General features: G+C 42.8%; 1 protein-coding gene across 3 annotated transcripts in view; it reads right to left on the bottom strand.

Annotated features, from left to right (window-relative positions):
• Positions 1-4,358: 4,358 nt before the first annotated feature.
• mctp2a (multiple C2 domains, transmembrane 2a) overlaps positions 4,359-27,910 on the bottom strand; it is a 34,532-nt gene continuing 10,980 nt past the window's right edge. For all 3 annotated transcript variants that reach the window (XM_086208948.1, XM_086208947.1, XM_086208949.1), the window contains 15 exons: positions 27,133-27,303; positions 26,296-26,426; positions 26,007-26,193; positions 25,677-25,770; positions 25,490-25,592; positions 25,292-25,394; positions 24,632-24,733; positions 24,464-24,538; positions 24,080-24,199; positions 14,121-14,240; positions 13,087-13,128; positions 8,668-8,777; positions 8,473-8,582; positions 7,330-7,427; positions 4,359-5,180 (listed from right to left, as the gene is read on the bottom strand). In XM_086208948.1, the coding sequence (XP_086065074.1) occupies positions 5,121-5,180; positions 7,330-7,427; positions 8,473-8,582; positions 8,668-8,777; positions 13,087-13,128; positions 14,121-14,240; positions 24,080-24,199; positions 24,464-24,538; positions 24,632-24,733; positions 25,292-25,394; positions 25,490-25,592; positions 25,677-25,770; positions 26,007-26,193; positions 26,296-26,426; positions 27,133-27,303 (1,626 nt within the window). In that variant the 3' untranslated portion in view covers positions 4,359-5,120. The remainder of the gene's footprint in view (positions 5,181-7,329; positions 7,428-8,472; positions 8,583-8,667; positions 8,778-13,086; positions 13,129-14,120; positions 14,241-24,079; positions 24,200-24,463; positions 24,539-24,631; positions 24,734-25,291; positions 25,395-25,489; positions 25,593-25,676; positions 25,771-26,006; positions 26,194-26,295; positions 26,427-27,132; positions 27,304-27,910) is intronic.

Genomic DNA, 27,910 nt, shown 5'->3' with positions numbered 1-27,910 from the left:
ATTACTCTGGTACAGGGCTGTTATCTTTTCTGCCTTACTGTAATTGATCCTTTTTTTTTCTGTGCGCATTTATGTTTTTAATCAGAAATGAGAGCATGCATCGCCTGAGAGCATGAAGACCTTGTAGGAGCCGATAATTAGCCGCTCTGGTTAATGGGCCTAACTATGCTCGTGTGCTACACGACTCTCCGGTGTCATAATGTGGCAGAGCTCGGAGGAGACGGTGCTCAGGGGTGATACACATGTGATTAGTCTCCTCACTTCACTGCAGCCCTCTTCACACCTTAGCTTTGCAGTCAGCGCCACAGACCTCTAGTGTAGAAAATTACATATGCTAAACTGCACTTACTAATCAAATCTGCTCCGTGTAAAACCTCCGACCAGCGTTAGAGGTTAATTGTTTTCCCAATTTTCCTGAAAGCGACAGATATACAGAAAGTTTCCTCCAAGCATGAAGAAAGATAAAAGTGGTTTCTCTGCTACATCTGCAGCATCTGTGTGTTTGTAGCAGCGTATATGCTAATTTATAAATATACAACTCGCCCCAGGCTGTGAATTGTAAATTTGGCTAATAATAATACACTTTTAGTCTCTTGCGTCTTTTAAATTCACATTAGATCAAAATACATCAGCTTCCTGATTGTCATGTTGTGCATTCTTTCATTCTGCACCCGGTTTTACTTTGTTATTCAGCCAGTGGCTCCTTCCTTGGGACCATATATCCATATTCATTCAGAACCTATAGAATGTGTCAAATAGAGGTGTCCTAATTGTGTCCTTGATGAAAGGCTATTAATATTGAACACTCTCACATTCACCCGTGCACTAGGCACTGAGAGAATGTGTTGTCCCCTTCTCTCACCGAGACAAAAAGCAGATCTGTTCATATCTCTAATGATACCTGATTCCCCAGGGGTTAGCGGCGAGACTAGCCGTGGCTTTAGCAGATTCATCAAACAAAAATATGGTGCTCTTTCCTCAGGAGGCTGAGAGTCACATTGTGTTATATCACTGTTAATTAGAATGAAATATGCAGTTCAATTATTCTTTGTATTGTTTCCTGACGCATTTGCTCACGCTAAATACAAGAGTGCTGATGTAACACCAAATGTTAAAAAGCTAAACACTTAAGTTAACTTAGTTCCTTTTTTTTTTTTCAAAAACATCCATCCGTTTTTTTGCTGACAGTTTTTGAACATAAAGAATAATCCAACCTGTGGTATTCAAATGAGGCTGGAGGTTCTATTTCTCATGAGCAGTAGGATCCTGTCACAATTTTGGCAGTAGCCGGCCTGATTGGATGGGCTGCCTGGTTCCCATGTGACATTGTTTTTGAGTCAGTCAGTAGCTGTCCTGTGGCCAGTGTCAGTACCTAACAACCTCTGATCCTGGAACAGCAACTGTCAGGCCTGCACCTGCAACGTTGAGACCTTATGCCCCTCCCGTCCACAACGCAGCGCTGCGCTTAGACATGCTTTGCATCTCACCGGCACTCACTGGCCCGAGCAATACTCCCGAGACTGGGCACGATCCCAGCTGTTGTCTTCATTTTAATGCACTCTGAATAATATTAAAGCGGAATCAGTTGAATTTATTAATGCAGCTTGCCCCTTAGAGAGATGCTTTTAAAGGCCAATGATTTAATTTCAGCTCTTAAATGCCATCTTCTATTCTTGATGCTATAAAGAATTATGGCTTTTGCCATGTCTTAACACCGCTGTGTACTGTGGGCCATGAAATGAATTATTAGTAAGCGGGAGCAACTGAAAACAGCTGCTATTAGCAACCATTTTTCTCTCTGATGATATCTCCATTATATTCCCACTCCTACTCCCAGAGACAACATCAATCCTGGCTGATGTATATCTTCCCTCATTGTTAGCGACTGAAGCGATGCAGTTTACAATCTGAACGAATGCAAAAGCATGATCATCCCAAACACTTCCTCTGCAGCTTCCTTTCCACTAATCTAGCAGAAGTCTGGTGTGTCTTTGGGGGTTATGTCCTGCTCTTTACAGGTGTCAGGGTGCTGACCGTACCCTCTGCATCGCTAATTCAGTGTTGGAAGAGTTGGAGCACAGCCATTGACCTCTATGAGCTGCTTACAAGCCAACCAAATAGCAAGAGCATAAGAGCTTTATGCAAGTGAGTCATGCTTTTGTTACTTTGTCCTACTGTGCGCATCATATGTCTCTCAGAGAGGAGGTCAGAGAACCTTAACAGCATAGCACATGTAACAATTACTAAGGAGGTGCAGAGAATAGTGGCTTATTCAAATGAGGAGAGGATTTTTTTTCTTTTTTTACTATGCATCTCCTTGTAAAGCAGAACTGCGACAGAGAAAAAGAGTGCACTGTTCTCTCGCTCTACACTTGGTAGTTTGACGCCCGCTCCGGGGCTGAACATCAGAGGAGTGGCTGCTGAAAAAACAGGTTGTATGGGTCCTTGCACACAGCCTGCCTGTGGTGCTGCCTGAAGGACTGCCATGGAAACAAGGAGTGTGACAGGCTCTGGGGGGATCCGCCACAGCTGCAGGCACTTCCTTTTTGACAGCCTGATGAAGACATCACTGCCACACCATGCACAACAACAACTACTGGTGGAAAAAAAAAAAAAGAAAAAAATGTGATCAGACAATGTTAACTGCTGTGTGGCTCAAATGTTCATTAGCAAGCTTGTAAAACATCCAGGGATTTTTTTTTTTCCCTACTGTATTTGGGAGAACCATATTGCACGGTGGCTTCATCTGCAGAGATTCAACGCCTTCCCAAGAGAAAATACATTGATAAATAATTCCTTGAATATAATCACACCTTCTTGAAAGAGGGGCTTATGTGTGTTTGTGCATCGGTGCATGTAGAAGCGAATCAGCAATTGTTGTAACCCTGTCAGACTCCTCTGTATGATCCATTGACTATGAATGATACAAGTCCACAACCTCAGCACCACAGATTCTACCACTTGACAGCTTGGAGGCAGGCAAGCGTATTCTCATATGACCACTCATAATGTCACCCGCAGCATTTGCTTCAATAATATATCTGCCCATGACACAATGTTATTTTGACTTAAACACTGCAATTCTCCTAAGTGACTTTTTTATTTAAATCAAATGTCTCCTAGTTGTCAGGTTCTCATTTTTTACCTGTCTCGTTAGAGAGATTTAGATGTCCTCATACGGCAATTTGGTTGTTTGCTGAAATGTCGATAGAAACTACCCTGGGAATATTGCTTAATTGGTTTCACCTCTTAGGGACGCCATCGTCGGGTATTGCCAGCGGTACCCTCCACCCTCCCTCGACTACCCAGCACAGCCAAAACCAGGCCCCCCGGCCCCAACAGAGCCAAGAATGTAAGAGGGTTTCAGCCAGTGTGTGGGATTTAGCTCGTCAGAAGCTCAGGGTCACCTCCACACCCTCTCACTTTGAAATGGACCCCTGGTGGCAGCTCCTGGGAGAGCCCAGTGATGTCTCTATCAGGCTGTCAAAAGAGATAGCCCGGGGCTCCACCAGGTCCCCCTGAGCCAATCAAACTCTTCACAAAGCACAGATGGATGCTCTTTCACCAGTGTGCAACTGCTGAGGAGGGGGTACCCGGCTGTGATGCTCAGTCCCCCAATCAGATTTACAAACTGCCATTGCCAGGGTCCAAACCTAAGTTCAGCCCATCTTCAGTTTGAACTCAGTTTATTCTGAGAGGAAGTATTGCCATGTATCGGTTATGAGAAAGCTGGAAACTTGGACACTTCTTTTTATGCCATCTTGTATTTACATGGTGAAAGTTCAACTGGCGGGTTTATGTAGATGAATATAGTGAATCGGTGTGAAATGAAAAGTACTTTTATAACAAAATTAGCCCCGACGGTTTGTACAAAATGACATTAATAATGTTTTGAATGTAAACTTCATATAAATGAGGTAATTTGGAGGATGGTTTTCTACTGTACCTCTTTTTACATGAGAAAATCATTGAGGACAGATGGAGTGGATGGTGTGTGTGTGTGTGTGTGTGTGTGTAGCCATTGGATAGGCCAGGTGATTTTAGTGCAAATGTGAAGCACTAAGTGCTGAGGATGGAGAGAGTACAATCTGTGAGATGAGCTCTTTCTCTCTCATCTGGACCCTGTTATTGTGAGGAGGCAACAAAGCAATGCATTAGGAAGCACAGTGGAGACACACAGCTTTGATGTGAGCTCGGGAACCAAAGCGCAGCGGTGGCCAGTGTGTGAGCTCTGTTCCAATGGCTGTGTTGTGTAATCAGATGTGTTTAGTGTGTATTCAAGTATAGAAGTGGTGTAATCCATCCTCACTAGAGTGCAGTTATTGGAAAAACATGGGCAAAAGCAGGCGCTCCAACTGATCAAGATTCTTTATTCAGGATATTTACAACACTTCCATTTGCTAGTGCAGACATGATGCAGGGGGAAAAAATAAAACTCTCAAATTAATTACATGAAAACTTTGGTTAAAAAATATATTCCGCAAACAATAATACAGAGTAAATATGTGAAAGCTGGCAGTATTATATTACATTCAGTAAATCCTTACCAAAACAAAGGAAAGCATAATTCAGTACTCTGTCCAAATGTGCAACAAAAACTAATTCTCCCTAATTATTCAAATTATACATTTAATATACTTGGCCTCTTGACATGTAATTGTATTAACATATGGATGAAAAATGTTGCCTTGGTTTGTTTTCCATGAATTGTTTTAGCGTGTATTAACTTTACCTCCGGGCAAATATCTCCGGCAAAAAAGCAAAACATTGGAGATCTGAGGTAAGCCAAACCCGACGCTTTTCATTCCTTTGCTAAATTATATCCAAAGATGAAGGCTGAGCCTTGCAGCGCTCTCTTTTCTTTACCTCCAGGCTTGTGATTGACAGGGCCATGTGCTGCCCTGCTAGCTGCTGCAGTTCACAGCCCCTGTCAGGGGGGTGGCAAACACACAAGCCAGCGAGTGGCTGGCTGCCCCGCAGCAGCAGGGGGCAGAGCTAGGGTGCTACAGTGAGGTGCACGGGGTCACGGGCTCTGGTGGCACTGGAGCATTGTTGTCAGGTGGACTGCATCGTACTGATTCAAAAGGAGACCAGACTTTCATCCAGCGTGTCCGCTGAGCTTACTTTTTCTTCTTTGGCTGGTTCTGGCTGGTGGGCGCTCTCAGTGCGCTGTACTGCACCTGTAAAAACAAACAGGAGTTTGGTCAGAGGCAGGTAATCCGAGCTCAGTGGAGCGCACGGTAATGGCTCCCCTGAGGAGAGCTGGTGCAGAGGAAAGCGAGGCGGGCTCGCCTGTAATGAATCATTTTTTAAACACAGGAGCAGAGGGGATTAATCACAGGGAGGAAGGATTTGAAGAGTCAAGGGTTCCGTACCAGTGTACGCCCCCCTCATTCTGCACCACAATCACAATATTAGAAACAGACATCAACTGTTGAGATGACCTGCCAGGCCAGTCAGGGAGTTGCAAACTGCATAATCACTCACTGTAAGTTATGTCCCCTACAGACCTTAACTTTGTTGAAGTCCAAGAATAGTATAAAGCAGGCGTTGTTTAGGTTAGGAAGTTCCCAACACTGTTCAAAACTGTACCTTTCTTCTTGGCGTGAAGACCCTGAGTGTCACTTTGATTTCTCCAAGCTGACATGTGACATCTGAACTTGCATCCCTGTTTCCTTCTCTTTGATACACACCAATTCAACTTGAGACAGACACACTAAACTTTCAAGTTTGCTTTTTTCTGAAATTCCTTGATGTTTAAAAGAGTTTACACAACAAAATTATGAGTGAAAATTAAGTTATCTTTGACATTCGGGAAATTAAATTCAATTGTCCGTATATTTTGTTCCCAAAATTGCCACCATAATCCAAAGAAGATTGATCATAGGGCGAATTGAAAAGGAGAAGGGCTAGAATTTGTAAACTTGCTTTTGAAGCGTTCTTGCTGAGCTCCAACAATACGGCAAATCTGTTGAATAAAGGTAAGAACTATGCTAATTAGATGGTCTCCATTATTAGAATGGAGGATGGAACGTGGGAACAAAGTGACTGCCTCCTGCATCAGAACATGAAACTGTCCTCAGAACTGACAGATGCTTCTTATTTCAGACAGACACAGCGTTGTCAGAAGTCCCCGTTTGAGGCAGACTTTGTAGATTTGCGCAGGCACTAATTGCCAAGTCACATTTGCAAGAAAGACAGGAGTCAATTTTCAGCCTTTGTGGTGTTTTTATGTCCACACCTATCTGAGGCTTGAAGTTCTAAGTCAACAAAAACAAAATATGGGGTCTATTGTTTTGGGTCTCCTGTGTATATGATGTTACGGTTATTTTTTTCACAGTACATAATGAAACATACTTATGATGAATCTTAAGGCTGTTTTGTTTTTCATGACTGGAGCTATTTTCAAGATGTAGTTTCTCTTTTAAACCAAGCTAAAAAGTATTGTCTCCATGGGATTTGAAAGTGAGTCATTTTCAAAGCTCAAACATTGTGTCCCAATGGGGAGGAAGACATACAAAGGATTCTGAATCAAAATGTATTCACCACCTTGTTTTGCCAACTCAGTCAGCCAAATCTCAAACAACACAGGCTCCCTCCGACATCACAGAGAAGTCAGCAATGGCTTGCTGCAAGAGGACATCAAGGGTGCAGCAGAGGAACAGACTGGGGTGAGAGTGTCTTTCCAGATCCAGACTGTCAGGATTTCTGACTGAATTCTGTCAGTGGAGTTACCTGGGAGATGAAGGCACTGTGTGGCACTTCATTTCCTGGCAGAGCAAATATCTCCGTCGGAGAACCGCGAGCACACAGCACCACTTACAATGTCCTGACAGCTCTCCCCAGCTCTGTGATGTAAATGCAAATGACATATCAGCCATGGCTAATATGTAATCACATATGGCACCTAGCAAGACGACTGGGGCTCACAAGTACATTAATTGACTCTACCACCCTGAAGTGACGGAGGCCACATCAGAGTTTCTGTGCTGACACAGCCGGAGACGTCAGGAGCCCTCTACCGGCCCCTCCACCAATCACCAGCTTTAATGTCACGGCACTTCCACCAGACAGACAAAATTGCTATTAACGGTCCGGGCTACAGCAATATGGCCGAGGACAGATCTGAGCAATCTCTTCATTCTGCAAGTACATGGAACTGCACTGAGGAATAATTGGGCCAGGGCTGCTTTAAAGGCGAGAGTCCATTAATAATCAAACAAAGCCAGAGGATATATTTCCTCAACACTTGGGAATTCTGGTACAGCAAATAATACAGTCATCTTCAGGGAATTCCTCCCCTATCTGTATGTAAAATTGAACCCTTACCTTTTGAACATCAGAAGGCACCCTCCTGAGAAAATCCAGTATTTCATTATTGTCAATAGCATATGGGTTGCGCAGCTTCTTGGTAAATTTGTTAACGCCTGTGAAAACAAGAACACGTTAATAAATGCAAATGTCACAGTGACCGATGCGATTTTACATTCCAAAAAGAAATAAAATCTGTTTACTATAACTCTTTACAGCACAAACCAATCGTATCGAAAGAGTGTCGCCACTTTAGCTCATCCACTTCATACTTAACTTTAATTTTAAATACAGACAAACATTCGTGACAGTTGTCCTCACTTTTTCTTCACTTCCATCTGATAATTTTCCAACCCATCTATATTTACTTTAGACATGGCTGCATACTGTGGAGGGGAAAAAAAAAACAAAAAAACATCTCTGGGGTCTTGTAATGGGACCATTATATTCACAGCTTGCCTTACTCCAACATGCAGACAAAGAACCTAAGGACTAAAATATGTGCAAGTAACTTGAAAGACTTGCCTCGCAACCACAGAGATGGGGGTTAACTGGGCAGACAGAGGAGTGTCTCAGTCTGTGTGTTTTTTGTTTGATATGATGGTTTTTTGGTATTGATTGTGTTGAAGGCAGTGTGGAAGTACAGTGGTTGTGGGCTTACAGCTGGTGGAGGAGAGAGCCTGTTAAGGGCAACATATCTCCCTGACCACTGAGATGACTGTCTATTCTGTATGACTACAGCAGATAATGAGAGGCTAGACCAGGAGCCTACAGACTGCCCAAGGACATCATGTATTATATACAGCTTGCTACTCTACCTCTGCTTTGTTTCCACACAAACCCTGGGCCTTGCCTCTGCTGGGCTCTGCCATATCAGCCCACACTGAGCACAGTGAACCTCTGCAGCTGTCTGATCTCTGTGCATCTGCAGAGGTGTGAGGATGGCAAAGAACTTAAATGACTGCACTTCATTAAATCACTGAATGTTTTGCAACAGTGTTGTGGGTGTTGATTTACTTTTTTTTTTGTTGTTGAAAGGAACTACAGCGGGAGCTAACTTTTTCTGGTTGACCCAACAAAAAAACAAACAAATCCATAAATAAATGTTGCTGATCCTTCTTTTTTTTTTTAGAATTTTATGAATGAATTTGTAGATCTTACCCCATATCAGGACGATATATCGCAGCGGGATGACGTATAATAGCGAGGTTGCCACAAACAGCACTAGGCAGGTGAGACACGACAGGAATGGAACAGACCAGTTGAATATGCTGTGAAAGAATGATGGAGATCAATGTTATCTGTGACACGTGGCACCAATAAAGTCACTTCTTCAGCACTAAACGGTTAAATTACTTCTTCATTCGTTCTCCGATATTTGCGATTTCTTCCAAGACGTTCTGGACAGCCAGCACTACTTCCTGCACCATATGTATCTTATCCATCAAACCTTTTTTTCCCGGTTCCTAAAAAAACAACAACAACAACAAAAAAATGCTCTGATGAGGCATACTGCATGTCAATTGTTGGGCAGGGTAGACAAAAGACCATTTATCTCTGCTGTGTTATTACGTGTGATTTATCTATTGAATGGCCCATAATGAGCAAACACTGTATATCTTCAGAGCATGCTTTTGAAGATGAGACGGACTCAGAGGTTGTTATGTGGATGGCTGTGAGATTTCAGCTTTTGTCCGCCACACACAATAGAGCTGTTGCACAAGTGCAGCACAATCAAGACTCTCTGGTGGATGAAAAGTACATAAAATGGCCATCTGCAATCAGGCAGACTAGACGACCTAGACAAAAAGTCCAGGGGCTTCACAACTTTCATTCCAGCAGCCTGCACCGGACAGGTTTGAACATGTTTTTTTTTTGTTTTTTGTTTTTTTTTGCAAATCTGTCAGTCCAGGCTCTCTAGCCAAACATAACACTTTGTCTGCACAAGAGAAACACTTCACCTTTACTGAGCACTAGATGGGTACGTATTCATATGAATTTTGCCACATTGTGCGAGCATTATTGGCTTTTAATGCACATAATAATGATGGCCGAGTCTGGCAAGTGAACATGTGAAGGGGAGATAGAGGGTTTGTCTCAAAATGAACTAAATGTGATCACATCAAGGCGAGAAATAACGACTGGGGTGAAGCCTTCCAGAGGGAGAGGAGTGCTCCGAGATAACAAGAGTAACACAAGCTAAAGAGGCCTGAAAACCTGACATCAAAAGGAGGAAATAATGACAGGAATGATGACAGAGAGGAGGGCAGGAGAGGGAGAGGGAGCACCAAGAGTGTTAGGGGAGGGCGCTCTGATGGACCCTAACAGGAGGCTTGAGGATGTCTAGATGTTTATGTTACAAGTCAGCCAAAGCCACAGCCTGTGTGCATTGACAGGGTCCAGGCAGAATGCCTTTATCAGAGCTACATGAGGCAGCCCCTGGGAATGCACTGTCTGCCAGCACGGAGAGACTCCCCACTGTCAGGCCCACTCTCCTCCACGGAAGGCGAAGGAAGAGAGCAATTCCCACACTAGCAGATCCTCCCCCACTGAGCTCAGATCTGGACAGACACTGGAAGCTCAGCACTGTCCAAAAAAGGAAAAACTACCACAAATATGCTTTTCTTTGAGATTCACATCTCATGGTCTCATCAAGGGGAAAATGGACTATCAGTGTTTATGCATTATGCACTGGGATGGGGGGAGGGGTTCTGGGCGAACCTTTGTGTGTCCTTTTCTTCACATCAGGTGTTAATTGAGCTGTTTATCCTAAGTTTATTTTGAAAGCATAAAACACTACTAGGATTTGCTAAAAGTCATTGCAACCTGCGCCTGTGAACGCCTGAAGGACCTTGAGAGGCACACAGTGAGAAACGATAGGTCACTCGATATGGAGCCTCATCAGTAAAGCTTGCATTCCTTTTCATGTTCGCACTTTAACTTGAGCAAGTGACCCAATTACATGATAAAGATTTTAAATCAAATAAGAGATATGGAGCATTATTTAGCTGCACATGCGAGGTATATTACCAGAAATATATCTCAGGGAGGAAAAGAAAACATATTGTCTTTCATTTCTGGAGAGAAAAAGGGGGGGGTAGGAATCTGACAAACGGATGCAGTCTGAAGTATAAATAAAGAGACAGAAATCTCATGATCATCATTATTCATCCCCTCTTAAATTCCTGAAATCCTCCATCTCCTTGGTGACCAAAACCCAAGATCTTACTACATGAATCATTTGAAGACATTTTTCTCTTCTCAGCATGTACACAGAAAACAAACAAAATGGAGAAACTGATCTCCTTGTGAAATGGAAAAGAAATGGTCTAACTGGGGATGGGCTAAATGAATCCTAAATGTCTGCTGATTAGAAAACCTGTGTGAAATCATATTCTCATTTCAGATAAAATTGTGAAAGCTTCCTCAAAGGTGCGGTAATGGCGAAGCAATTTGATCTCCTGCACAAAAGTAAACATATTCTCAAAGACATGCGGGGTGTCGTCAATGGCTGGAAAAAGCTCATTTAGCATCATTTTAATTAGAGCAAACAGTGCCAAATTTGAAATCTCTGACTGAATATTTTTCAAGGGTCTTTTTCCTTTTTTTTTTTAACCAAAATAAGAAATGAAAATACAGCTGTTTTCAAAGCAAATTATCTCCCATGCAGTAACAAGAAACAAACAAAAACAACAACAGGAAAACACTGTCCTAATGCACGCCACGGTGGATGACATGGGCAGTCTGTCTGGCTGGTACGCTCAAGGAGACCCAGCAGTGACCATGGACGATTGGATGAGAGATGGAGCAACACCCCCCTTCCCCCCCCCCAGCCCAGTCTAGCACCCCGACAACCACGTCCTCGCTCTCCCTCCCCTTGCTCCTCTGGGCAGGGCTACGGGAGCAAGTCAACCCCAGACCAGCTCTGCAAGCCAGGGGGCATGAAAGGGCTTTTTCATCTTCCTTGTTCGTTTCCATTGGAGATCTATGGACTTGTTTTGCACTCTCTGTTTCTTTATGTTATGATTAAATATTGTCTATCTGCACAATTGATACCTAAGGCCAAAGGGAAGTCACTTTGCCCACACATAATTTGTAAGCTGTCTCTTTCCCTGAGGACAGATTTGTTCACAGAGAATCTGTTCTGTATTATCCTGCTGCAACACTGCTTTGCCTTTCGTCTCTCTTTAACATCATGCCGTCACATTCTTGGTGCTTCGTCTGAGGTTTACATATTTCCTTCCTCAAGGGGGAAAAATGGGGGGATAAAAACATATTTGAGTGGTAATCATAACCTTCTCCTAGGGAAAAAAAAAGCCTTTATTCACATGTTAGAGGAAAAACTAGGGGAAAAGGCTTTGAAGTCGTCAAATTTAACACTGATCACTCTTTAACCCCAAATATTTTAAAGAATACTTTGATAGGAGGTGTAAAACTACACTGCTTGATCTAACTGCATGATATCACATTCAAGTGACAGCGAGACCATAACAAGACTTTCAAATAAGCCACTTTAAATTAAAGCTGACAGCTTAAAACAAACATGGGTGACTGCTTAATTAGTAAATGAAAGGAGATATTTCATTTTTCCTCGGAGTGTGAAAGGGCTTAGGAGGCTCATGGAAAACCTTTCAAACAGCTTTAAGAGGCGACGGCTGGAAACACACAAGCAGCGTATTGAGAGGATCTTAAATCTTTCTAAAGACATTGCCATTTCTTCAGCTACAAAAAAAAAAAAAAGCTAATCGTAAATTGAGGTTTCAAGGTAAAGACACATATAATAAATATTCAAGGAAGCAATGATACTAAATTCAGTGCATGAAGCAAATCTTGTCTGATTCAATAGTGATCAAAACATGGAATTTTCACAAAGCTTCCCACTTAGTGTGTGCAGACGTATCATGCAAGTTTCATCTGTGAATTAGCCCATCCTTGCAGACAGGATTTGGTAAATGTGCCGGTGTTTTTAAAAGGGAGCGGGTGGGTTTTTTTTTTTTTTTGTAGCCCCGGGTCATCACAGCAGAATATATTGAGCGCATTATGGATATGAATCCCGGGCCTAGACACGCAGCACAAGGGTCATCGCTCGGAGGCTTTGCGTTAGTTCCACACTTCATTGCCATAAAGTAATAATACAGATCCCTGTTAACTCTTCGTTCCTTACAGAAAACAGTGAGATGAGTATAATTGAATATTATGTGCTGAAGGGAAGTAGAATTTTAAGGCTACTTAAAGATTTCCTGTGGTTTTGTTTTTCAAGAGGCACCAGAGAGACGTATATTAATAAACATGATTTATGATTTCTCGCAAATGAGCAAATCAAAACCACCTTTTCGGCAAAGTACAAGTTATTTTTAATTTGCTCTGGTAGTAAAGGTCATTCTCAGCTATTCTGTTTAAACGGTGATGATACAAGAAATCTACTGAGTGAGTCCACAAAAGCTGCTCAAAAAAATGTATGTTATGATGTTAAACTTGATTTATAGATGCTGAAATGGTTGTACTGCAAACTGAGACACTGTGCAAAGCCCACACGGCTCGCCATTTTGGCAGAATGTTTTCTTTTTGTTTGATTTTAACTGAATTATTCAGAAAGAAATATTATGATCAGTCAGAAAATTATCCTCACACAAAGTCAGAGACAAATGTTACTACAGCACATTAAAAGCCAGTATTCACAGTAAGCAAGGAAAGACATATTTATATTTATTGTGAAAGGATACTACCAAAACATATTATCGGCTACAATGTTACAAATCAGACAAGATAAAATACCTTCTCGTCCTCGTCTTCGTCGTCACCCATGCTCATGTTCACCTAAGAGAAAATAAAGGGTAGAAGGTGATTTCAAACGGAGGGGACATGTGGGCACTGGAGCATTTTTAACAAACACCTAGTAATGAAATTTTCTTTGAGTACATTCACCCCTATTGGGAGAGGCTTGTTTCCATAGAGACTGCATCACAGGGGTGACCTCACACAAAGGAGAGGTGAAAGAGGGCCTTCCTCACAAGAGCACTGTCACACCAAAGCAATCTCATTTCTCCACAACATAAGCACACAGAAAAACAGAAAAAGGAAAAGAAAAAACACACACACACACATTTAATTTGGATGCTGTTGCCTATATCACTTTATATCAAGTCATCCCTGACCCGACGGTGGAGCACATTGTGACATTGCCTGGGAACAGAGCTTTGTCATTGCCGGCCAGAGGGTCACAAAGGGGTGACAGAGTCTCCGCACTGGATATGAGGGTGAGCCCGGGTTTTAACATTGCCCAGGGACGGCATCTTTGCCAGCAGCCATAAACACAATCTACTGGGGAGGGGGGGACATTGCCTTGGGGAGGGTATGTGCAGGCCAGACCCCTGGCTGGCCGGTGAGAAGACTTACAACACAGTGAAATTGGGGGGCAGTCAGAAGTGTGAACAGCATTAACCTTCACAGACATGTGTAGGGCAAACATAATTTCCATAACAGCAGATAGAGTGGAGATAATGGCATGTTCTGGAGAGGGCAATAGTCTTGTCTTTACACATGTGGTGAGACTATATCAACAGACTATAAGCTGCAATTTACAGTGACTGAATTTCAGACACTTCATGCTATTTCATGTTTTACCGAGCACCTGACGTCAAAAAACCATAAAGATGCCACAATTGCCTGAAACAAATGCAGTTTTCATACATTTCCTAGGATAATGTAGAATGTATTCAAAGCTATCAGCTGCTAAAATTTACACATTTATTGCAGGGAGTCTAGAGATGTGTGGACTATGCAGACAGATATGGGTCCTTGTCACTCACCAGGTCCTGGTTGGCGCTGGCCTTCCCTGAGTTGAGATAGAAGTAGTTCCAGCCGATGAGCAGAAGCAGGAAGAGGGGCAGCATGAAGAGCTCCCAGTGCCATACCGTCACCAGGAAGATCTGCAGAGACAGGACATGACAGCATAAATGTGATATACAGCAGCTTCATCACATTAGAGCAACCTCACCCCCCTTATGTTCACATCTCGGCAGGCCTGTTCCCAAAACAAAATGGATTTAAGCACATTTTAAATCTCCTGAAATCCACTACAGCCTCTGAGATTTACAGCCGATGGCAACAGATTTTATTCTTAGTGGTTTGAAAGTAGTAGACATTCAGGGACAACTTTTAATATCTTGAAATCCTTATTATATACAGCAATAGCACTGCGTTGGCAGAGCGTCTTATTGCTGAACAGAAAGTACGACATAGATAGGCATAGTATGCTGCCTTTTAACTAGCACATCAAATCCTCTTAGATTCGGAGGCAGCGTGGCTCTCAGATGAGGCACATATGGCAACTGGAGAAGCATTTGCAACAATTACCCCCTCCGTGGCAATGATACTGAGAAAAGCCAAGACCCCTGGTAGAAATAAGATGGATCGCGCTGAATGAGTAATCCCTCATAATTCTGTAAAGGAGTGGTGCTAAGTACGTTGCACAACACCCACTGCATTTCACAGCAGAGCACTAATTGGACGGCTGCATTTAAACCCATTTAGTGACAGTCTAATGAGTCTGTCTCCAACTGAAATTATCAGGAATGTGTGAGGAGTATCACACCAGCAAGTTGACAGGGATGAAATAAAAATGTCCCCCACAGCAAGTTGAATCTTGAAATCTATTATGGTGTGATTATTCGCCAATACAACCAACATATGGTCCCCTTTTAGTTACCCTTTTGCAGGGTTCATTTTTACTCACTTCATATGCACAATTTTGCTTTAATTAATGCATCTTTTACATCTACAACATTCACTCCACTTGCTATCTGCTATGCTGAAGCCACATGATGGTAGCTCTGCGCAGGCTGAGCTCAAAGAGCTGGAGGCTGCGTCAAGTACAAACAATATGTTTGCGTTAAGCATGAGACAGGATGTGAAACACTGGGGCCTTCAGGCCTCAATAGCAGGCCTGTAAACAGCAGACTGACCCTGTCATAGCAAACCGTGCAGAATCTGTACATGTTGCTCTGGGGCCCAGTCTACCTACTGCCACACCAGGGTTAGGTTCAAACAGGCCACCAGGGAAACGTGAGCAATGAGTAATGCAGACAACACTGTAGCTCTAATGCCCAGGGCTTTACCTCTGTACTACTACTATCATCCTCGAGTGTAGCAGCGGGTGACTCAAAGCTACATGCAAAATCAGTAGAATGACCACCATGTTAAGAAATTAACAGCGTATTACTGTTATTTTTCTATAAGAAACACTTTGGAATTACGTGTGCTGCGACAAACTAGTGCCAGTGGGGGATAAAAAAGGTAAACAATGAATATGCATGATGTGCAGAGGTAGCTGCAGTACATCTCCTCTCTGTTATGAATAACCTACGTCATGTGTTGTCACCTCAGTTCCCATGAGGCGACTCGAAAGCGACGCTCTCCTCACCCCAGAGGAATTCAGCTGGCTGGTGGACAGGTAGCTTGTCATATTCCCAGTATTCTCATAAAAAAGGAAGAGAGAAAGGGGGGGGAGAAATGTGCTGGGAAACTGACATGAGCCCAGCAGGAATGTTGAACCTCCTTGCCCTCCCTGCAAAAGCTGCTACATTAACCACTAAAGTCTAATTGCTTGGTCTCTGTCTTCCTGTGCAAGTCAACAGAGGGAGCCAATTCATTTCCGCCCAGGGAGCCAGCAGAGAGAATCTGTCACAGGTATTCATAATCGCCCACTAATGCAAATTTCTGCTCATCGCGTTCTGGCTCAGTGGACAAGATAAAAGCCTACAGAAATACAATGCCTGGTGTCTAAACTGAGTGCTTAAATGAGGGTATAAACCAAAACTGTCAGAAATATCTTCTCAATTCTTCCCTCATGGTATGTCAGCCCATGTGTTCAGGATTTACATGCTTTTTTAACACTAATAAAAACGATGGGAGAGAAACATCTGGGAAAAGCTCTCAGATTCCTTCACTCAGGTGCACCGACGGAGACTTTGCCATCAGATATCCCGCAGTAATGAGCAGAGGCAGGGCGATAGCTTCCCCTTGTCTCCTCACATTCTCCAGAGTTTCAGTGGAACAGAGACAGAGCTAATTCCCAACTAAGTGGTTGAAATTTTATTAGCAACCAGCAAAGTGATTAAAGAAGATGTTGGACAAAGTGCAACCTTTCAGGCATAACTGTAAATTGATATAAAAATAACTCAACATTTTAATTGCCACAGACTGTAATTTTAACTGCGTACTTTTTGTCCACCAACAAATTATATATGACAAGTAAAACCGTGAACTTTCCCAAACACGACAATGCTAATATGTTGAACTTGCAGTATAACAGCCATTTATTTCAACCAAAAATGACATAAAGCAGTAAACAAAAGAAAGGCAGGTCATAATTGATGGTATAACTGAGCATTTAGGTTTGCACACAGCAGAACTGGATAACGGATGACTCGTAATTGAACAAGCGCTAGTATATATGTCTGGGAGGAGTGTCTCTAATGTAGGAAACCTCCCTTGACAAACACCATTTAGCTGAAAAATGGCTGTATGATTATGCACAGGGAGCCTAGGGAGGAAAAAAACAATGAATTAATAAAACTATTAGCACACGGTGGAGTAGATGATGGAGATGCACTCTCCTTAGCCACCTGTAAGCGCTTGGAGAAGGGGGCAACCCTGGGCAGAGCAATTCTGCCAGCAAGGTTAAGAACAGCCTGACAGATTTGTTTTATAGTGCCATTAATATGATTCCACTAAATGCATTCTGCACCTTCTCATGCAGATCCCCTGGCCAGCAGAAACCAGCACCTAATAATAAAGCACTCAGCGATTAAAAGTGTGAATAAAATAACTTAAAGCTGAGCAAGCATGGCAGCTCCCACCACCCACACTCTCCCAGGAGAGGGAGAAGGGATCGTAGCAGGAACAAAGGGACAAAGACACCCTCTATAAGAGTTTCTACCATCCTGTAAATTGATTAACAGAGGAGGGGGTGGCCCCATCTACCAACCCAAACTACTGACTGGCAGACAGCAAGACTGCCAAATGCTCTCCCTGTACACTAAAGCAGACAACAGGCTATAAATACAGGCGTCGCATCAGTATAACACGCATAATACTGTTGATGAGCCAAATTAATGTAATGTCACAACACATGGGGGCATGTAATATCATTACTGTTGGTGAAAAAAGAAAACACCACAGAGTAAAAATGATACCTTTTTATATGTTTCGAATTTCACAAATACCCTTATATTTATTAAGACGATCCAAAAACACTTCTCCTTTAGTTGCACTTCACTTGGGAAGCTAAACAAAGCAAGAAGAGTGCCAAGTGGCATTATGAGGGTCAATCATGGGGGCTGTGGACGGATGCCAGACAACGTGAGCATTTAGTTAGTGGGTTTCATAAAGTGCAGAACAACAACTGCAGTGTTAATGACCGTATTGGAAAAACAACTGGATAAAATAATTAATATGTGAAAGAATAAATGTTAATTGTGTAATCTGAATCTTTTTTTTTTTTAAATCAAAAAATTAATTTGCATTACATTTGGAAATTAAACTAAAAAGGAAAGAAGACTCAAAGGTAGAAGTAGCATCTCAGTTCACTCAGGTCTTGTATTTTTCAGCCGGGCTGTAACAGAATCTGCGGCTGAGGGCTTGTGCTGGGGACAGAAGCGGCAGGCTTTAAAGTAGCTGTAAACGCAGAGCAATGAGACATGTAATTTGTGTTGAGCTCGGGCCAGTGTAGGGACAGGCTTTCAGGGGGTGTCGGAGGCAGAGGAAGCAGATAAGATTTCTCTTCGGGGCAGGTAGAGTGTGTGGGCAGCCATGGTGCTCTGAGCAACCGCTGAATAAATATTTCACATACGCTCAGCTCAAGTCTTATCGACTGGGGAGAGAGAGACAGGGGGAGAGTGTGTGGGGTGGGGGGCTAGACAGAGGCTATGGTGAAGTGCGAGCAATAAAAAGGGGAATCTCGTCCCCCTCTTCAGCGGTGAGATGTGAATTTACCAGATATGGTGCACGATGCAAATTTTTAATTAATTTAATGGATATACTGTAATATAATATCAAGTTAAGTGGGTTAGTTGTCTTTTTTCTGAAAGCCTCATGAAGAAAAAATAAGGAATGAGAGTAAAACTTTTTTTTACTACGTGCATAAGTAAATCTAAGCAAGATAAATGCAAAATTCTTTCAGCAAAATTAAATCGCTAATTTGTCTGACTCATAAACAAAAGAAGATAAGAAATGCCACAGCTTGTCAGGACATCTGCACGGCACAAAGCAACGATGATAGCAGCTCTTTATCAAAGCACTGAGGAAGAGCAGCCGTGCAAGGAAGACCATTAGCATTTGCTCACAGGGCCAGCTCTGGCCGATGTCTCCCCGCCTGTCTGACACATGCCAGGGCCAGAGTAGCACCAGTATGAGGCTGAAGCGGGGCAGTCAGCGGGGGCCCCATGGTGCCTGTCAGTGGTGGCTACACTGACCCTGCACTCCGGCACTGGCCACTAGTGTTTAATCCGTGTCGGGAGCGTTAACACTGAGCGACCTCCTGGGTGACAGATCTGCCATGTGAGCTTTTTCCCCTGAGGAGGCGAGGAGGGAGTGGCATGGATTCTCTCTCGCTGTCAGCTCAGCTCACACGCACGTTAACACACCAGGGCAAAGACTGGCCCCAGAACAACCACGCACAGGGGCGGACAGGTCAGCGCCTCTGCTCCTGGGGAGAGGTGTCTTCTTTGACTAGCAAGGTGGTGAGTATGTTGAAGGCAGTTATTACAACACTGCACACACTGCAGGGTTTAACACAGAAAACTGAGACAGAATACTTACACCAAATAAAACATTCTCAGGTCAACATGTTTATTCAAACTGAAGTTACTCGATGCTTAAAAAAAACCCAACAACAACAACGATGAATTCTGTTAGTTTAGAACAGAAATCTATGTCCTAACATTAACGATGAATTCTGTTAGTTTAGAACAGAAATCTATGTCCTAACATTAACGATGAATTCTGTTAGTTTAGAACAGAAATCTATGTCCTAACATTAACGATGAATTCTGTTAGTTTAGAACAGAAATCTATGTCCAACATTAATTGAGAACATTTCACAACTCTAATGAGGAGAAATCTTATTAATTCTGCTAATAAAGGGGCATGTTTCAAGGTTACACAACATTTTCAGAGAACCTCGAGAGCTGTCAACTGACACACTCATTCGGGGCGGCTAAATAATAACAATACTCGAGAGCCATCGCTGAGCAGCTCGCAAGTACTCACAGCCTATCATTTAATAATTAATAGATCACAGACTTAAAACCGTGAATGCACACTTCAACATACAGCCATCACTTTTTCCTACGAGACACATTCCCACTGCACAGTCTGTGAGAACTCCCACAGCCACGGAGATGGAGAGTGCAACCCCCATGAGACTGAAGAAACCCACTCCTTTGAGGCCTCCAACTTTTTTCAAAACAGAGAGAAAACAGATGCAAAGCAGAAACAAGGAGACGATTCACAGGCGTGCACGGTCCTTTTCACAAATGCTGGGCTACACTGCAATGCAGCAAACCACAAATGGCCAGATCCAAGACTCACAAAGCATCTCATTTTCAGGGACAGTGTTAACAAGAACAATTATGACAACTCTGATTACGTCTTTGATCTTAGCCAGGCTGGTGTTCTGGTTAATGGCCTTCGCTGCCAAGGGTTCTGCACAGGTGGTCACCCGAGACCTCTGGAGCCAGATCTGACCCTGCCCTGCCCTCATCTGGGGAGACGATGATTATATCAAGCCGCCGCCCCCCCCCCCACCCCCACCCCCCCAAAAAACGGCAGTTGCAGCTGCCAAGTGTGTTTACAGCTGCACCGCATCAAACATTCATCAAATGCCATCTTTACAGTGTGTGATGTGAGGCAATCAGCATTTCACAGGCTGTCAAATGATGTCTAAAGCGGTTGCTACCTGGCAGTGTCAAAAAGAAAATGGTTCAAATACTCACATAAGGTATACAGGTTTCTTTCTAGTCCAACTCCTGACAGATGAGGTACCTCATATGTTTAAATATTAATTCTACTTAAATACTTAAAGCGGTCTAATGACAGCAAAGCTCAAAATCAGCTTTCAAGTGTAAATTATCTTTTTTCTTTTTTTAAACTTTCATCCATTTCATCTAAATCAAAATTGTTCTCAACTTTAAACTTCTAAAACAGATTAATTTGCCTGGCTAATACATGCTAATTTAGCTTTTTTTTCCCTCTTTTTTTTTTTTTTTTTGCTTTCTTCATCTTGTGTCTCTTGGTCTAATGCACAGAATGGAGGATTTCACTATTACAAGTTGTTCCCACGAATGGCTCCTGTTGGGAAAAGTAAATGATCTCCTTAGTGCCGCCAATCATATCTCCAGCAGTGCTGTAGCTCCATCTACAGGTCGTAGACTTGTGTGCAGCAAAGAACTCTGGGTGACCCCTCTGCAGTCACTGCTGATGTATAGCACATTCATCTCGCTCAGTCTTAGTGAAAAGCACATCTAAAGGCCGTTATTTTATGAAGATTTTAGCTGTCACATTTCCTCTCTCTCAGAGAAAGGAACATGCTGTTGTCAAACTCTTGAAAAGCGTAGATCCTAGGCTCATTACTGTAGCATAAACAAACCCGGGGGGAAAAAATAAAAAAAAAAAATCAAAATTTCTTGTTTGTATTTCCGTTCACTGATGAAAATGTTTATGAGGATTTGCCAGAACTTTGTTTAAATGCGTGAGAATGTTTCTTTTTTCTTTTTTTTTTTGTTACATTACCTAATTAGAGAGACTCTATTTTAAAACTGCAAGCCAATGGTGGAATGTCGGAAGCAGCTTCAAACAGTAGAGACTCTGCTGATGAGATTGCACACTAGAAACAAGTAGCCTCCTGCACCTGCAAACTTTGACAATACGGAAAGTCTTTCCATTGTTTCCAGAGTTTTCTCAAACAATAACACCCAGTAGCAGCAAATCAACCATTAATCTGTAAATGCTGGATTCACGTTCCCTGGAAAAGTTTTCCTGATATGAACAATGAACAAGAACTTGTCAAATAGCCTTTTTTTTTTCCCCTTTTCCCCTCCACTTGTGAACCAGGAGTGATCCCTCATGCAAAATATGAATACCTCACACACCACACACCAACAACCACTTCATAATGCATACATGAATCTACATAAACAGGATAAAAATGTAGACTGCATGCTGTGTGGAGGTCAGAAAATTGGCCTGTGGGACTGAGTGATATAATGGCTAAGTATTCCTGGTAAAGCACTATGCAAGCATCCCGCAGTCCCAGCAGAAACCACAGCAGCCATAATGCATTACAGGATGTATACGGTGTAAAAGGGTAGGACTGGTCTGCCTGCTTGATAAATAATGTATTGTAATGTATATTAAAGCTAGACCCACCACTGCAGCGTTTCCTACCGGCATACCCTGAGAAGCCCTGCGCTGCCTGCCGCTGTGGAAAGGAGCAGACACTAGTGGTATAATTATGCACATCTGAGAGGCAAGTACAGGCCATCTGTCAATGTCTGAATCAGTTACCTTATTACCACTGCCTAAAGATATAAAGATAGGAGTGGGAGCTGCTTTCATTAAGGCACATGCTGCTTTAGACAGCTCCAAACACTAACTTAATTGCAAATGATGACTTGGAGGAGGAGTTGTTGTACAGCGGCTGGCCTCGGAGTGGGCAAGGGGCACTAGTGTGGAGAGTGGCATGACACCAGCCATGTAAATACAGTCGGTCAAGGCCTTGTTGTAACTCTCAGACAGCGGAGCAAGTCAGGTTTTTTTTTTTTTCTCCTTGTTTCTATCAATCACATGCAATATTTACATGTTATTATGTTTGCTGTGCTTGTAGGAAAACAGCATTTATGCCTCCGTTGTGGCGGACTTTAAATAAAATGTACTGAAATGTTGGTTTAAATTTAAAGCCAAGTTAAAAAGTTCATGAATTAATCTTTTCAACAGGTGTTTTTTTTTTGTTTGTTTTTTTTGTCCAGACAGTCTCTTACCAGACAAACAGTGGTTGTCATAAAATAAATACTTTGAGGACGTTCGTGCTAGATGTCATCAAATTTCCTCCAAACACTCCTGAGGTGGTCATGAGGATAAATGTGACCCTGACCTTGGACCACCAAGATCTTTTCAGCAAATCCCTAAATCCAAGTGGACACTGGAGGTCACATTGGTATGAACTACCTTGAGGCGTTCCTTAGATGTTATGTTAAGGAGAATGGGACGGCTGGAAGAACAACCCCAATTCTTAAAAAAAAAAAAAAAGTCCCCAGGCCCTTGGCTGCGCTGCACTGAAGCTGGAGTCAGCTGATGACTGCGTGATGAACACACTTCACTCCGACTGTTCTCATCAGACACCTTCAACACTTAAAGCACACCTCATCGCACACAACGGTGTAAGCCTCTGTTACAAACTAAACTGAAAAATATGAGTTTGTGCGAGTGTCTGAAAACAGCTCCATTTTTATTATAAAAAATAAATAAATAAAAAGGATCATCTTCACTGACAGAAAAGCTGCAGATGGGGAAGCACTCTGCTTCATCATCAATGATGATAGTCCATGTGTGAGTCCTTTCCCTTCATTAGAAGATCTCTATTTTGTGTGCTGTAGTGCTAAACAGCAGGTAGAGTAGAAGTGGAAATGAAAGATTAGAGTGTGCCACCACACACTCCCATCGCCTGTGGAGGATCTAATTATAGGTGGAAGAAGATGGCCCCATCCCGCTGACCTGTCACCTGTCAGCCTGCCTATCCTCCTGCTCTCCTGCCCGTATCCCTGCCTCCCAGTCTCTCCCTATCTACCTTCTGAGATCGCACTCTTACCCAACTGTCTTCCTCTTTCTGCGTTCTAACTTTCTTTCCCAGATAGTAGCCTGCCTCCCACTCTGTCCTTATACAATCGTCCGCATTGTTCTCCGTCTTCCTGTCTGTGTGTCCTCCTGCCTGTCTGTGTGTCTCTCGGTTGCAAAGGCTGTGATACACTGAGCCCGGCCATTGCCTGAGGGGATATGCACCTCAGGATCAGTGAGAAAGGCTTATAGAATACACCAGGTATGAATTGCATGTCATCCTGAGACAGAGCAGACAGAAGAAAGGCGGTGAAAGGAGAGTTCTTCACACACCCTGTCTGTGACCGCTTCCTCACCCTGACACTGCGCTGGCAGGGCTTTCATGGCAAGTGTACACTCTTAATCATGACATTACATGTGCTGTACTAAGGGGGATTCACAGGGTGATTTAAGATTATTTAAGCTTAGGACCTTAGATCACATACCCTCATTAAAAACAGCTAAACAGAGACATTTAAACAAGGTTCAAATCTCAGAGGTGGACTGTCACTCCTCCACCCAAGGAAGCTGAGACTGTGATCCTCCTTACACCGTCCCCCGGGTTAGGAGGCTTTGCTAAGAAGTCAGATGTACAAACGCCCAAACCCCACCCCTTCAAATACACTCTAATGTCATCAGAAGTGAAGGAAAGCCAAGTGGGGTTTGAGTTAAAGGATAAAGCACATCCATCACATACGCTTGGGATAAAAACAGAAGGCAGCCATTGTTTTTCCTGGGAAAAGACTCGCTGAGAGAGAACATGGCTAAAACCAGAGATCCTCCTCAACATCTAATTCACATAAAATAAAAGCGTTAACACTGGGCTGCAGTGAAATGGGACAAAACTTGTTCGCCCCAAGGCTTAAAGAGAGATCATTAACGTGAGGCAATGACTTACCAGAAAGGCTATTAGACTCCGTTGCGTGCTCTCCCATTGAAAACAGCTTTTAATGTACTGTAACGTGTACAGAACTGCTGTGCTGATTTTTCGAACCCGATATATATTCCGGGCAAGAACCTAATGGGAAATAATTGGAACAAAACACCAGTTAGTATCCTTTGATACTGGACATAATGTTTATGGCTCTGCAATGAGGTTCAATCAGCTTTACAACCCCTTATTTTCTACTTGTGAATTTAAATGTTTCAAGACAATTAAACTAATAAGGTTGACTATGACCAATCCAAGCTATGACCATGTGGGCACTTTATTTGCGAGTCTTCCGGTGAGTCTTATTGTTTCATTTGCTAGATTCTATTAAAAAACATTGATAGAAGTAACCTTTTTGTTGAACTTGGGGTTTTCCTCCATTAATTTTGCTTCCTTTGGTTTGAAAGTTCTGATACCAGCTCCGATCTAGGACAATGAAAGATTATAAGGATCTTTATATAATAATAATACTTAAGCACATCTTTGTCGCCTCTCTAAAAAAAAGCATGTGCTCCTTACTTTGTTGTAAATTACTTCCAGCACCAGTGTGATGGTTCCTTTGGATGCACAACTCAAGTTCTCCTTCTTCAAGAACAGACATATCTGCTGCTCATTCTGAACCTGACGGAATGTAGAAATACAGTATTTACTAAAAGAGAGCATGGGACCTTCTACCTGGCAATAATTTAGCATTGTTAATGTCTAGTTCCTTTTTCTCAAAGTTATTTTTGATTGGGTGAAACAGAGTTTGCGGTCACCGCACTGAAATTCCACACTAATGAATTTGGAAGTATTTTTATACATTTTAAAAGAAGTAGTTTCGAACAAGTGGCAAACTATACTAAAGAGGTTGTCATGGACATAAACACACAAAAAAGAAAAAGAAGCACGATGCTAGTTGTGGTGACATGGATGTACTGCTTCCACACTGTAATTATTTCTGAGAATGAAAGCCAACTTTGTGCTTCTAACGATTCAATTAATGCTTCAAAAATCATAAAAGTGGTGTTCATTTGTGAAGATAATCTTGTGAAACAAAATGTTTTATAAACTTTGGTGTATAACTGAGCTTATTTTCGCAATATTCCAAAATCCAATGTAAAAATCCCACCAATGACCCTCATGGTCAACTAAATCATACGACATTACTGTGGAAATGTTGATTACGAACAAACTTACAGTCAGTAGTGGAATGGCTACTTTTCCCAAAAAGTTTGGGGCTCTGTCTCCATTCTCATCCAGCACAGTCACCTCTACTACATCATGGATGTCCCTAATTGGGCTGTAATATCCGAGTAGCACAATGTTATTCATACTGAATTATTAAAGATTAAACACAAGACATGTCCTGATTCTTATACCAGATGTCCCACTTACAATGTAAATGCTTTGTTCCACTCTGGATTGAGGGTCTTGTAGATAGTGTGGGTTTGAAGTTTGCTGTTTCCCAATTCAATAACACATAAGGGGTTGCTTTTTCCTGCAGATGACAAATCTGCTTTAATATTTAATGTACGAAAAGGCCATGACCATGAGAATAAGGAAAAGAACGCTTCCAGGGTACCGTTGAGGTCTGTTGCAGGAAGATCATTTGCCTTTAGAACCTTCACCTGAAGGAAGCCGACATCCTGCACGCACTGGTGCGAGTTCTTGAGGCTCTGGAGAGAAAAAAATGAATACAATTAAAATCTTGTTAGAGGACGCTTTTATGGCCATGGTGAAGAAATGTACTCCAACAAATTGTAACAACTGGCATGTCACTGTATTTCTTAAACGCTATTGAGTGAGTATGTGTTTACAGCTCAAAATCCATGTAACTAATAACTACGAATGCCTGCAGGATACCAATATTTGCGGACTCTTTTAACCCACAAAAATACAAAAAAAAACATACATATTTCTCCATTACTGTTTCTCTCTTATCAGACTTCTCCAAGGTGGCCGTCTCGATGTCAGACATGGAGACTCCCCAGCAGGGTTTAAGGGTGACCAAAAACACCAGCCTCCCCTTTCCTGGGCCCAGCGCATGAGTGTAGAGCTGCCTCTCATTAACAGGAAGTCTAGATAGGTCGATCTCAAACCTGACACACAAAAGATAAAAAGCGTTCCGTTGAAACACGTAAGGCCAACTAGTTCTGTGGAAGGAGCAAACGTGGGCAAAATTAACACCAGGAAATACTCACATTCCCCATGATTCCTCACCCTTCCTGCCTCTCTTTGAATACACCTCCACCTGCAGAGGTTCCTGGTTATCTACGAACTGATTGAAGTCAAACTGCTCTCTCCACTGGGGATTGGCCTGAATGCGAAGGTTCTGAGGGCAGTAAAGACACAGATTCAGCTCATACAGTAACATGAAAACACACACGCATGCGCGTGCACACACACTCTGACGCAATGTCAACTTTAATGCATGATCAGACCGAGCAGCTCCTGCATGACAGGTGGATTAAGTCTTCATTCAGTCCGAAGCAGAGCAAGGCAGGAAAGGAGAAAGAGAGGTGTGTGTATATGTCTCTATTTGTGTGTGCTTGTATGTGTACACCTCGGTAGCCTCTCTGGGATTGTAAACACTGACAGCTTCCAATTAGAATCAGCTTTGTTCAACAAACAAACAAACAAGCAGAGAGGGAAGCAGAGAGGTTTACAAAGGAATGACACGACAACACAAGACAAGTGCGCCATAGAATCATCAGGGGGGAGGCAAACAAGTACAGGTAGATGAACAGGGGCATGCTGAGTATGCAAATGAAGGCAATGAAGCCCAGCAACCGTAGCACAGAGAGAAGTGAGTGGCAGCCTTGCCCAGTCTAATGAGCTGCCTCTGCCATGGCCCAGTGAGCCAAGGTGGAGGTGAGTCACTGACAGGCACCTGCTGAGGGAAGAAGCGGGGAAGTAAGAGATAGGGGCAGGGAAGAAAGACTTCAAGTATAAAGAAAAGATATTAAAGAGACAGGAGAGCATGAGAAGTGGGAGTGCAGAGGAAGAGGTATAAGACAGAGACTTTTTCAAAGTCCAACCTTGCTCTTGTATTTCTGATCGCCAAGTCGGAAGCGGACGTAAATGTCCCCGTGGCCATACTGCGGCAGATCCTGTCCCTCTACTAAGGTGATATTGAGCACTCCAGTCCACGTCTGGTTCTTCAGCTGGTTCTTGTGCGCATCAGTCAGGAGCTGAGATGGCACAGCCTTCTGTGGTACCATACAGAAATTACATTTTGTTTATAAAAATAGGGGAAGACTTTTGATGACATTCTGTGTGCTCCCCTCTGTTTACCTGCTCCTGCCTCACCCTGAGACCTCATCAATTTGACAGAGCGCATAAAATTAAGACAAAAGGTTTATACTATACAGCACATCTCTGTTGGAGCACATTATCACATCTTTTTTGACAGGCAAGCCACACCACAGAGGATCCTGGAGAGAGAGGAAGAGAGGGACGTCAACGAGCAGCCAGATGTCCCTGACTGTGACAGTCCCACTCATCACTGGCTCTCAGACTGAGTGTGGGGAGGCAGGACACTTGGCATACTGCACCAGAGACAGCAGGCGGCAGTGAGTAATGATGCAAACCGCTCAGCTCTCTCTCAGCAAATCATGCATCCATGCAGCATGTATGGCCGGCATCAGAGTTTACTGTATTGTTGGAGAATCCCACAAAATTTGAATTTCGCCGGCTAAATATTTTCCACAGAGGTGAAGCTCCAAAAATGACAACTCTCTGGAAAATGAAGGAAAATAATTCACTTCTCCTGCCATGTGTCACAGAGGAACAGAGAGAGAGAGAGAGAGAGAGAGA

Source organism: Aulostomus chinensis, chromosome 7, assembly GCF_037954235.1.
Source record: "Aulostomus chinensis isolate RoL2024-O1b breed Wild chromosome 7, RoL_Achi_v1.0, whole genome shotgun sequence".
NCBI lineage: Eukaryota > Metazoa > Chordata > Actinopteri > Syngnathiformes > Aulostomidae > Aulostomus > Aulostomus chinensis.
Note: the sequence above shows the minus strand (reverse complement) of the source record. Positions and strands in the feature narration are given on the sequence as shown.